The sequence below is a fragment of the Carettochelys insculpta genome, chromosome 14, assembly GCF_033958435.1.
Source record: "Carettochelys insculpta isolate YL-2023 chromosome 14, ASM3395843v1, whole genome shotgun sequence".
Lineage (NCBI taxonomy): Eukaryota > Metazoa > Chordata > Testudines > Carettochelyidae > Carettochelys > Carettochelys insculpta.
Window position 1 is genome coordinate 12240862 of NC_134150.1, and position 13599 is coordinate 12254460.

At 38.6% G+C, this 13599-nt stretch overlaps 1 protein-coding gene across 6 annotated transcripts in view; it reads right to left on the bottom strand.

Moving 5' to 3' along the window:
* FTO (FTO alpha-ketoglutarate dependent dioxygenase) overlaps window positions 1–13599 on the bottom strand; it is a 507378-nt gene that overhangs the window by 243809 nt on the left and 249970 nt on the right. For all 6 annotated transcript variants that reach the window (XR_012647536.1, XM_075009181.1, XM_075009183.1 and 3 more), the window contains one exon: window positions 2054–2178. Coding sequence is in view for 5 of the 6 variants with exons in the window: in XM_075009181.1 (XP_074865282.1) it covers window positions 2054–2178 (125 nt within the window). In the remaining variant the exon portion in view is untranslated. The remainder of the gene's footprint in view (window positions 1–2053; window positions 2179–13599) is intronic.

A 13599-nucleotide genomic window follows, 5' to 3' on the forward strand; every position in this document is an offset into this window, starting at 1 on the left:
TGAAGCTTTGATGAGGTAAAGTGAGGTATATGGTAACAGTCTGTTTATGCAGATCATATGGATGAGACTCTTACGATAGGAAACATCAAATGGAAAAAAAAGGATTATGGTTATTTAATGCTCACGGGACACTTTCTTTCTAAGCTTTTAAGATACCACACTCTTGAAATTTTCTTTCAGGTGTTTAGTTTTAAGGAGGCCTGCACTCTGTCTGCTTCTAAGCTTTCCCACCCCCATCCCCCAAAGTACTTTAGAATTTTTGTGTCAGACTAGACTGTGTCTACCACATCAGTGCTGGCTCCAGCGTCTGATTAAATTGTTAGTAGTAAGCAAAGGCCAGAAACGATGTAACCAGACTCCTTTCAAAATAAGTCATTTTTGGTCATGATCCCCGATGATTTGGTATATTAGGAAATTATTGTTAAACTAAATGGATTCTAAGAAGACATGCCAGTCATTACAACAGTTTATTCTTTCCCTGTCTCTAGAGAGGCCTCTATTTTGTTTAACAAAAAAAAAAATAAAAAAATACAGTGTTCCAGGTGAAGAAAAGCCCTGGGGCGGGGGGTGTCTCTTCAGCTAATAACGTCCCCTCCACTCATTTGGTTTAATTTAATAAGACAAATGATGCACTTTCACGGACTTTAAAACCATCCACGAGATTCTTTAAGAAGCAGGAAACTAAACGGAAAAGTGAGTGACATAACATGAGGAAACTTTACACTTCTTTTAGACAGGTATTTTGCATTCTAAGACCACACCTGATTAATATCATAAAGCCAAAGCTCCCTAACCCACTAGAAAAAAATCTTTCTGTACAAGTTGGTCATTTGTTCAAATAACTGTTACTCTATTTTAGTGTTTAATCCCTGGAGTTTTTGAGGTGTTTCAAGAAGACATACAGTACAGCAACACTGAGAACAGCGAACTCAATAAAATATTAGGTTAAGCAGCCTCTGCTGACTTTTAGAAGTAACTGAGGTCAAATCTACAGAAATTTCAGTATCTGTACAAAGCACGGTATTAAAAATACAACAGCGCTCTTTTAACTGGCATGCACTATTAGGAAAAAGTTCATGACAATTAAGCAGTTACCCAGAATACCACAAGTGCCACAATAATAAATACAACAGGCCGAAGTTTGGTCTTACATGCAAATATACGAGCCTTATTGATTTTAATGGGACATATCCAAAGGCAGTATTTGACCTGTTTTTGCAATAGAGCTTTGTATTAATTTAATCAACTGTCTTAAAAACAAGAAAGAACAAGAGATTATTAAAACATTATATTTAGAACTAATTTTACGTTTTTAGATTTAGAGCTAAGAATGGTAAGGTAAAACCAACTGATCTAGCAGCCATTACTAGAACAGGGGAGTAAAATGAAGAAAGTCAAATTACTTTCTCGTAAACACCATGTCATATATGCTATACACAAGTTTTCCAACAAGAATACACATTAAGATTATAACTTATTGATTCTCACTGAAATGCATCTCACTGAATATGTTCCTGGGCATTCATCACAGTTAACGGAATAATTTTAAGTAAAAATTTAGGCAATTAAAAATGTGTTAAAATATTTTCAATTACTGCATGCAGCTTCGAACCTTCTCACCATTTTTGTCATTTGTGTAGCTTACCTCAAGGTTAGGCTGTCATATGAGGCCTATCACAACCATGAGACATCAGCAGGTAGTATTTGTAGCAATACTAGGGAAAATGTTTTCAGCCAAAGTATCATTAAATTGACTGCATCCTTTAAATGGGCATGCTGTTCACCAGGTTATCAAATGAATAGATTGCTATATCAACATAGCTGTACAGTAGCATGTGGTTAAATTAACCGTAAAATCATATATAGTATCACTTGACTATTTAATTCACATAGAAATGTAACTAGACAAGCAAACTGTGAAACTCCTTTTTTAAAAAAGACTTGCCCTGCTGTTTATTTTTCTTACATGCAACTTCACAGGAATAGTTGATCATGCTTTTTTTCTTTTTATTAAAAGGTCTCACTATATTTTTCTCTTCCTTAGGGCTCTCACCTTGCTGTCCATTCTTTGCGTAGCTCCTGTCGCTCATTAAGAAGTGGTAAGAGGCTGTTGATTATTTCTGTCTTTTGTTCCATGGTTCGTTCCCTTTTTCCAACTTCACAGAGCACTAGGCTTGTCTTAAAGGGGAAAAAAACATAAAAAATTATAATCCAAAAAACATAAAATTAATAAAAAGCCCATAAGCTAATAAGGACAGTAAATCAATGAGTTTTTTTATTACAGCTACACTACTGACAAATCAATACAGTAAATGATGGCCAAAAATGGCCACCATATATTTGGTATTTGATCAATGTACATGGCACATAAGGTAAACCTTAAAGCTTCATTGCCTTAAGTAACACAACAAGATGCTGTGCATTCTAGCTCTTACTTTCTCAAGACATGATTCCTTCTCTTTTGTGCTTTTTTGTATAAATATTATAAAGTATTTCTATAATTTAATATTTTCTTTAATATTTGCAGAGTAATACTGAGTTATTTTTTTTCCAACTCCTGGTTCATTCTATCAGTACTATTTTTTTGTACAGAGAATTCCTACCCCTTTTTTTCTTTTTTGTTGAATAATCATGTTTCAAGGCAGTAAATAATTATTTTAGATTCTGAAATTAATTACATAGAGTCAGAAAGTGTAAGTGTAATGAAATTCAGTCATCCTTGGACCAAGATAAATTATCATCCCCAAAGATCTTATTACACTTCAGTTTGTTGGAGTCCTATTCCATAGATAAGACTACATGTCAGTGTTTTTGTCTTCATAGCCAGGTATATTCAGTATAATCTTAACAAAGAATGGGTCTGTTCTGTCATACAACAAATCCAAATTCCATGCTGCAATTCCACAATAGAAAACCCTCAAATCAGTAAACTTAAGTCAGTCCCAATACAAGGCTCCCAGCTCTTAGAGTCATGTGATTACACCAAATTGTAACCTTTCCTAAAAAAAAAATATTTCTCATGGCAATAACGATAAATGTGAAAACACAACACAAGTGTGAGTAAAGCATCTGGCTGAGAGAACTTCACACAGCAGCTTTAAGGTGCTAAATTAATTCAGCTCAAACCCTTCTACCTCTCTTCGGTTGCAATGGGAGGACTTCCAGCACTCATGAGGCTCTGATCACTAGCATGTGTGTTATTAGAAGGGACTTCTATACTCTCATGCATGATAATTCATACCACTTGACTTTCAAGACAAATATATTTTTAAGCCCTATTACTTTTATATTTATCTGTTCATTATATATATAAAATGGTGTTTCGTAACAAGTTCTCAACCTTTGTGTTCCTGAGGCCCACCCCATCATGCTCTAAAAACTCCATGCCCACCTGTGCCACAACAACTGGTTATCTGTATATAAAAGCCACAGACTGCATTGGGGTAGCAAGCATGGTAATTGCCTGGGGCCCCTCACAAATCTACACCGTTCAGGCTTCACCTTAAGCTCCAAGTGGTTGGGCTCAGGGCTCCAGATTTCAACCCCACCTCAGGGGCTTTGGCTTTCTGCACTGGGCCCAGTCAATTTAACATTGTCCCTTGGCAGACCCCCTGAAAACTGTCCATACCTCCCTGCCTTCCCGGTTGAGAAATGCTATTTTATGGAATAGTTTTTCGGCATATTTTAGTGCAATCGAATTATAGCCTTGTTACTTGTGTGACAGCATATCAGATCTCACAAAGTCTCATCTAGGTAATGACTTGGTTCAATACTGGGAAGGTTTTGTGGGAAATGGCAATGCAAGTGATCCATTCATCGTGCTGTTTTTTCTGAGTCACTGCCAAATCTATGACTCTGCAGTGGTGGTGATCATTGGTGCCGAAACTAGGGTTGTGCATACCCCTGGCTTGAAGTGGTTTCCATTATATACACAGTTTGCAGTTTGGTGCAATGGCTCTCAGCACCCCCACTATACAAAATGTTCCAGCCCCCTTGGTGGAGACGTACTCTTTCAGATGAGATATAGAATCAAAGTCCTCTAACTACTCAGGTCAACTGTTGCTTTCAGTAGAAGTAAAGGTGTTAATCCAAATTCCAAGCTTGGTAATTACATTCTGCTACTTAAACTACTCTACAAATATATTTGCATTTCACTTTTGGGTGCAGCATTATTGTGACAATTTAGGAGTAATTTAATTTTACTGGGAGGGTAAGTGTAACATAATTCAGAAATATGAAATCACTACAAGCCAAGTTTCACACTAATATGCCAAGTAAATGCACTGATTTCAACAGGATTTCATGGGGTTTACTACTATTCAGAACTATCAGCAGTGTTTCTGGCTATGTACAAAAAATATTGTGATAATTATCTCCTGCAGCTTTCAGGGTGTCATATTAATGACAGATGAGGTACAAATGTCACTAGCTCTGAGGTGAAAAAGCACTATGAAGCTGCGTGCACCTATCTCAAAGAGAAATTTAGCTTTACCTAACACCACTGAAGTAAATACAGTCATCTGGGTCCTGAGTGCAGGATATAGTACACAGTGTTTATATGAGTATCAATGAAAAAAAACCCAATCTGTAACAAGAAAACAGTAGCATAGGGTGAAAGGAAAATGTAAAATACTCTTTTTGAAAGAATGCCATATTTGCACGATATTTCCTATACAGACATTATTTTAGGATTTATTTTTATGAGATCAGAAAGGAGTCCAACGTGCCCTTATTGATAAAGGTGAAGGGTTCAAGAAACTAGGTCAAAGATGTTATCAGCTGGCAAAAGCCATTTCCTCACATCAACACTGATAAAAATCCATCAAAAACTCAGCCAATACCTCTCTGATTTTAAAGGGCAGGCACAGCCTTCTGTAGAACATTCCTATAATTGCACAACCCATCAAAGAAACGCTGACCCTGTGTCTTCATTCATTTCATCATCTTTAATGACAGATAATTGTCTGCTGAGGCCCCCTTTCTCCTATGATGAGTGAAGCCTTTACTTTTCTAAACTGGACTCAACATTGGCTCATTTTTCCTCCAAAACATTGGGACCACAGGGCAGCAGAACAAACAAACAATGCAAGCAATCCTATGGCCTGCCTTATCTCTTCCTTCTGTTAGCAGAGGTTTCTGTGGGGTGCTAATGTTTACAAATTGTTGAAACTTACTTTCCTGTGTTTCCTGAACTGGTGAAAATACATCCTGGACAACCTAAGCAAAGAGATAACAAACTGCACCTCACTGGCTTGGGACATCACTGACTCTCTTATCAGCTGGAGTGTCTTTTAATATAGCATTATTAGTGCATTGTGCTGATCTACTCTATTTTTATACTACGGACAATTTATGGGAATAGATAGGACTTTCCTCAGTAATTGCCGAAATTATCTTGCTTTTAAAAAAAATGGCCAGATGCTCAGTTGGTGCAAATTAACATACCTACATCAACTTGACTAGAAATATGCCAGTTCTTACCAGCTTTATACACTAACCATCTGTATCAAATTAGTGATTGAATTTAGCAATTATGCCCTTTGCTCGCCTCCAGACTTGGAGGCAAAGCTCTGCTGACCTAAAAGATAGTAGCTACCAAAGCAATTCCCTCGTACACACATACTAGAATGAGATTTGGATAGTAATAGCCTCCTTCTTTAGTCCCTAGAAATAAAATCAAACATCACCATGGTACTTGATAAAACTGTGTTATTCCTTAGATAAAAATCACATTTCTACCAGCCTTAAAAATGGCTAAACTTGGGTTTCTTACCAGGGTTGTAACAAAATATTTGATGCCATTCAAAGAAGCAAGAATAATATAATATGATTTGGTCACTACCATACTGGTACTTGAACTAGCTGATTTCATTCTTGTATTTTTTCTTCTAAAGCTATATATTTTTCCTCCTTGACAGAGTTAACTGGGAAGTACACACATGCTTAGAAATACTACATCACAAAGACATGATCCCTAATATTCTGGCAAATGAATGATGTATCAGTCTGAACTAAAATGGCATTTCGGATTTTTTGTTTCTCAGTCCCACATTGTTTGGTTAACAAATGAGCTTTTCACCTCTTTGAATAAAGTTTTAATTTACTCATTAGAGATTTAAGCAGATTAGCAGGATAAATTTCCAAGTCTCTACTAATCTCTTCCAATCCAGGCAGCAGTCATATATCAATAATCCATTACTAAGAGAGGAAGAACAAAAATCAGGTGTCATTACACATGGTAGCACCACCAGCTATTAACTCCCTATCACTTATTTTTCTTGTTGTTTTATTTAGATACATTGGTATTACTCTCTGGAAAAAGGGTCCTAATGGTCTGTGCAGCTGCAGCATGGTAGCCTTTATGGAACATGAACCTGAAGTCTACAGGAAACACTAGTTAAACATGATTTCACCGGTATATAGCAGAAAACTTAGTAGTGGTTTGTAAGCAATGCCTTTTTTTTTTTAAATTTAAAGAGTGTATTAATACACCCCATTTTCAATGGAAGGAAGGAATTAGCCAGGATGTTTTAAGTTATCACCAGCAATTTGGACATTTTAAATACAACTGACAGCCTTTTGTTTATTAGTCCACCATACTAGATAGGAAAGTTTCACTCAGCAACTTTTTTGCTTTGGATGATGTTGAAAAATGGCTCATGTTTGTCAAAGAAAGTGGAAAAAAAAAAAAAGGTGAGGAGGGAAAAAAGTGTTGTTTATAGAAGCCAGCTGCACAGACTTTGGCGCCAGCAGCTCTTCATCTTGCTATTTTACGCCTGCAGCCCCCACTGCCCCCATTGGCACAGGTACAACTAAACGTTGACTTCAATGCTTCAGAGAGCACTCAACTGATTCTGTACATGATTAATTGCCAAAGACATGGCTGACCATATGGAACAGAGAAAGCATCAAGTAATTCATACTTCTGTATATGATCATTTGGTCCCTGTTGTTTTAATGTACAGGAAGGAGCTAGTACAGCACAGACCTGGTGTCTTGCCCTTGACAGCCCATTAAGAAATCTCAAAGCACCTAGTTGAAGTTATGCTGTTGGCTTTTCAATAGCAGTCTAATAAAACAGAAGCAAAGCTTTCCAACTAGTCTTAAATCTTTCACATACAGTACATTAACCACTGCTACTAAAACAACTGGTTTCTTACGATAGGAAATAGGATTTGATTTCTAGCCTCTGCATACTTACTGAAAGCCTTTTTCTGACCTTTTAGAGGGTTTACAAAATCATTGTTCATTTTTCCTGATATTTTCCAAACTTCTTGCCATGGTGATCCTAATAGATTTATTTAAGGTTCAGTACATTTTACTCTTACTAGCTGTTATATGCAAACTGTACAATAAAGGCATGCTCAGGGGAGCTGAAAGGAAACAAATTATTATTACCTGTTTTCTTTCTAAGATTCCTAGAAATCACTGTAATATCTAAAACATCATCTTCCTTCAAAGAGCCTATAAACCAAAACTAAAAATTCCTGAAAGAAAGCAATGTACTAACTTATGTTTTCTTTTATCAGGCTGGAGACAAATCATCAAATTTCATTTGAGAAGGAAGACCAATTTATTTTAAAACTGTACTATTCTTAGGGATGTGTGACAGATCTCAATGAAAAGAAGAAGGTGCAGACCTGGAATATATGTCAGTATTGCTAACAGTATATTAGTTTTATCCGCCGTTAACATCTTTTCAGACAGTTAAATTCAGTTAAAGAAAAATGTTTAAATAATGTTTTCCTTTCAAGGCTCTTAAATGACAGTGCTAAAAAGTTTATTCCCCATCTGTATAGATCTTTTGGCAGTTTTGACACATGTTGGCAGGGATGTCTTTGTTGGCACTTTCCGTTCAAAAATATTTACATGGCTTTTTGTCTGTGGATTTGCTAGATGTCCAAATTATCACCATACTCTAAGGAACCATATGTGAGAAATCTATTGACTGAATGTTCATCGGCAATACTTTCCCAGGCTGCTGAATTCAGCTAACAACCTACTCCAACAGGATACATTAGTAGCTCAGTCCAATAAAAAATTCCATAACTATTATCCTTTTCTGTTTCTTAGGAAAAACTTTGGCATGTTTCAAGCTCAGAAATTCAAGTAGGGGGTAGAATAATAAGAACCAGATGGAACACGGTTGTTGGTGTATTTCTTTTTTTGGGTGGCGGGAGAGGGGGTTTGAGCATTTATAACATTAAAAATTAAATTAAAAGGAGTGACTTTGAGCCAAATACTATATCTGCACTGAAAAAACTACTGCTAGATAATGTTATGACACATATACCACCTCTGTACTTTTTTACATGTTAAAGTAATAAAATGTTATGCTTCAGGGTGTGAGCTGATTGCATCAGAGATGAAGAAGGATTCGCCCCTTCCTTCATATAAGGTAGCGCACACCCAGCTAATGCTTCAGTACAGCAAAGCACTAAAGCACACATCTGAACTGAAACATCTGAACAGTGTTGCTGATTCCAGTGGGAGAGTATCTTTGTGCTTAAGTTAGGCATGTGCTTAAGTGGCAGAGCATTCTGCATCACACTGAAGTAATCAGTGCTGACCATAACATAGGTGGAATATTGGACATGACTGATGGGTGTTTTGATCTGCAACTCCTGTAGGCTGTGTCTACATGTGCCGCTTCTTCTGGAAGTGTCATGCTAATGAACTATCTGGAAGATGCTAATGAGATGCAGATGCAAATTTTCTGCACCTCATTAGCATGTTGGCACATGGTTCAGAGTCCAGAAGAAGCTCTTCCTGACTCCAAAGTACACATACAGACACATGGCCCATGGGGATCTTCCGGAAGGAAACCCTCCTTCCGGAAGCCCTTTCTTCCTCAAAATTTTGGGGAAGATGGGGCTTCCTGAAGGAGGGTTTCCTTCCGGAAGATCCCCGTGAGCTGCGTGTCTGCACTTGTATTTTGGACTCCAAACCACGTGGTCATATACAAATGAGGCACACAAAATTTGCATCTGCGCCTCATTAGCCTCTTCCAGATAGCTCATTAGCATGCTGCTTCTGGAAGAAGTGCCAAGTGTAGACACAGCCATAGAGAATAAATAACATAAGCAGAGATTTTGAAGAGTCTAAAGTGATGTCTACACTATATGACCTCCAGCACTAGACCTAGGCTAGTACAGCTATGCCGCTGTAGCATAGATGTTTGCTACAGCAACAGAAAGGTTTTTTCTGTCACTGGAATAAATCCTAAGGTTTAGAGGTGTGAATGTTTCAGAACCCTGAGTATCATAGCCAGGGCTACTGAAGTTTTTGATATAGACCAACCCTAAGGACTTGACTGCATTAGAAAATCATATCACTTTAACTGTATCTAAAGTGGTACAAACTCATCTGGTGGGGATGCAGTTATCTCTAGTGCTTTACAGTGGCAGAGCTATTTCCATATTGGCCTGGGCTACAAAGTGAAATAACTAAACCATGTATGTCACCTTTCTTCCAGTATAAAAATGCATCCATCTGAGGGATTTTTTCAGTGTAACTGTTCAGGTTACAAAGAAAATCACACTCCAGACAACAATGGATGAAGCAGTACTACTTTCAGCCATAATCCAGGCTTAACATTTAGACAGCCAACTACCATTTACATATAGTAGAAGTTTGAAATATAATTCCTATGGTCACTTTTGAAGATCCCAGATATAATCTCTTGTTGACTGTGAAATAACCCTGAGGATTACTAACTGCTAAAGACAAAAGATTCATCACCACAGAAAGCAGGTGATATTGTATTTTCAGATACAGATAGTAAAAGACAGTAACTTTCTTCTCAGAAGCCCTCAAAAACAACTACCAAAAACTTGGCATCTCAAACCTGAATGAATTCTCAGCAATAATGGCTTAGTATTTTTACCTGGGACATTTCAATCTGTTTAACGGCTCTCTGAAAACCATATAAACCTGGTCTTGAACATGGATATAAAAACATCACCACTTTTTAGGTGGCTTTAATAAAATGCTCAGCAAGCCAGTCTTACAAAAATGAAGTATAACTCATCACATCAAGAGAGAGCGACTGAACCACTCAAGCCATTTGAATTAAGAGTGGCTTAGTACCCTCAGATCTATGAGTGAGTGAAATGTTACCCTTTAGTCAGCTTCACCCTCAGCACAGCCTCATCTGCCTCCTGAACACCAATAAGACAAAGTCTGAAGTCGGCCTACCATGCATAGTGGATTATATGATGTGTAAAACATTGGGGGTAAAAGCTTTTGAAAGGAAACAGGAAAAAGAAAGCACACTTGCAAGCAGACCCAGATGACAAACTAGTCTCTAACAAGTGAAACAAGTGAATATGTTTGAAAACATTGTGAATGCAAGAAAAGAGCATGCCTTTTGTTTCCAATCCTACTGTGTCTCTTTAACCCAACTGCTGCCTGCATGGCTGAACATATGTTTTCTGCACAAGAACTGAAGCAGAAAGGGCTCTTTGTTGTAATTCACTCCTTTGTATGTATCTCTCGTTTCCCTTTTTGGTCACATCCAAACAGTAGTTACTCTGAGCACTTAAATTCTGAAGGACTGCCACAACTGTGTATGCTTCAGTGATAATTTACTATTGCTGAACACAGTTGAGCTAGGATGCACAGTGAGAGTCACTTCACTGGGCTGCACACTGGACAGCCCACACTTTGTGATATCAAATCATGCCCAGCATAACCCATAGAGCTAACTCAGCAGCTCCTGCAAACTGGAGTCACTATCCAATGGGCTCTCTGTCTGAAACAAAATGTCTGTAAAAAACCAACAGAATGATTTTATCTGTTGGAAAATCTTACATTATAGACATTAATAGGTCTGGAATTAAGGTACAGGTTAACTCTCTCTTGTTCTGAACCTTTGGGATCTGACTGGTGCCAGATGCAGGAGAATTTCACAGAATATGGGAAGTCAATATTCTCTAGCACATTACCAACATTTTCATTACTTACTGGGCCTTAGGAGATATTTAGGAGTAAATTAGAGCTAAATAACAGCAGAGAACACAGAGACAGGACCGGAGGGCCGTAAACAAACTTTATGGGATCACATGAAACTTGGCCACAGCCATAAGTGGCTGTCAGGCTAACTAAAATCATGCTGAATTTGCCAGATGAGAGTGTGCTGGATTAGAGAGGTTCAACCTGTATCATCTTCTGACGTCTATATGACATGATATGCAGGGGTCAGGTGCACTGGAGGATTGGAGTAAATGAAATCTGTTGAGGTTCAACAAGGGCAAGTGCAGAGTCCTGCACTTGGGACAGAAGAATCCCAAGCATTGTTACAGGCTGGGGACCGACTGGCTAAGTAGGAGTGCGGCAGAAAAGGACCTGAAGATTACAGTGGATGAGAGGCTGGATATGAGGCAAAAGTATGCCCTTGTAGCCCAGAAGGCTAACTGCATATTGAGGTACATTAGGAAAAGCATTTCCAGCAGGTCTAGAGAAGCTATTTCCCTCTACTTGGCACTGCTGAAGACACATCTAGAGTATTGCGTCCAGTTCTGGACCTCTCAGTATAGAAAGGATGTGGATGCATTGAAGCGGGTTCAGCAGAGGGCAACAGAAATGAGCAAGGGGCTGAAGCACATGACCTATGAGGAGAGGCTGAGGGATTTGGGCTTTTTTAGTTTGCAGCAGAGAAGACTAAGGGGCGATTTAATAGCAGCCTTCAACTTCCTGAAAGGGGACTTTAAAGAGGATGGAGAGAAACTGTTCACAGTGGTGACAGATGGCAGAACAAGGAGCAATGGTCTGAAGTTACAGAGGGAGACGTGTCAGTTAGATATTAGGAAAAATTATTTCACCAGGAGGGTGGTGAAGCACTGGAATGCATTACCAAGACAGATGGTGGAATCTTCATCCCTAGAGGTTTTTAAGTGCTGGCTTGACATGGTCCTGGCTGGGATGATTTAGTTGGGGTTGATCCTGCTTGGGCAGGGGGCTGGACTAGATGACTTCCTCAGGTCCCTTCCAGCCCTAGAATTCTATGATTCTACGAATGATTTCAAAAGAAGGTGAATGAGAACCACAAATTTCATAATCCAAAGTTAGTAACAGGTAAATTGAATTGTCTAACAATATGGGCTTGTCTACACTAGCCCACTTCTTCAAATTGGGCATGGTGATCAGCCTGAACAGGGAATAGCAATGAGGTGCTGAGATGTATATGCAGCACCTCATTAGGCTAATTCTCACTGTGGGAACTCCAAAGTTAGCAACTTCGAAGAGCTGGCAAGCCATGTAGCCACAGGCACTTGGAAGTACCTGCACAACTTTGAAGAGCCCTTAGTCCCAAAGGTGCTGGCTCTTCAAAGTTGCTAACTTTGAAGTTCCCATGGAGAGAATTAGCCTAATATGCATTGCAGCATCTCATTGGTATACTTAGAGAGCTGGTAGGTAAGGTCCCATGGGAAGCAAAACTGAGGGGAAAAACAGCTGAGGAGAGTTGGCAGTTTCTCAAAGGGACATTACTATGGGCCCAAAAGCAAGCTATCCCGCTGTGTAGGAAAGATAGAAAATGTGGAAAAAGACCACCTTGGCTTAACCAGGAGATCTTGCATGATATCCAAATAAAAAAGGCATTGTATAAAAAAAATGGAAACAAGGAAAAATTACAAAGGATGAATATACGCAAACAACACAAGAATGCAGGAAAAAGAGATTAGAAAGGCTAAGGCACAAAATGAGCTCAAACTAGCTACAGGCATAAAAGGGAAACAAGAAGGCTTTTTATAAATATATTAGAAACAAAAGAAAGACCAGGGACAGGGTAGGGCCTTTGCTCAGTGAGGAGGGAGAAACAGTAACAGGGAACTTGGACGTGGCAGAGATGCTTAATGACTTCTTTGTTTCGGTCTTCACTGAAAAGTCTGATGAAGGAATGCCCAACATAGTGAATGCTAGTGGGAAAGGGGTAGGGTTAGAAGTTGAAATAAAAAGAGAACAAGTTAAAAATCACTTAGGAAAATTAAATGTCTGCAAGTCACCAGGGCCTGATGAAATGCACCCTAGAATACTCAAGGAGCTGATAGAGGACGTATCTGAGCCTTTATCTATCATCTTTGGAAAATTATGGGAGACGAGAGATTCCAGAAGACTGGAAAAGGGCAAATATAGTGCCCATCCATAAAAAGAGGAATAAGAATAACCCAGGAAACTACAGGCCAGTCAGCTTAACTTCAGTGCCAGGAAAGATAATGGAGCAGGTAATTAAATAAATAATCTGCAAGCACTTGGAAGGTGGTAAGGTAATAGGAAACAGCCAGCATGGGTTTGTAAAGAATAAATCTTGTCAAACTAATCTGATAGCTTTCTTTGATAGGAGAACGAGCCTTGTGGATAGGGGAGAAGCAGTAGATGTGGTCTACCTAGACTTTAGTAAAGCATTTGATACGGTCTCTCATGATATTCTTATAAAAAAACTAGGCAAATACAATTTTGATGAGGCTACTATAAGGTGGGTACATAACTGGCTGGATAACCATACCCAGAGAATAGTTCTTAATGGTTCTCAATCCTGCTGGAAAAGTATAACAAGTGAGGTTCTGCAGGGGTCTGTGTTAAGACCGGTTCTGTTCAATG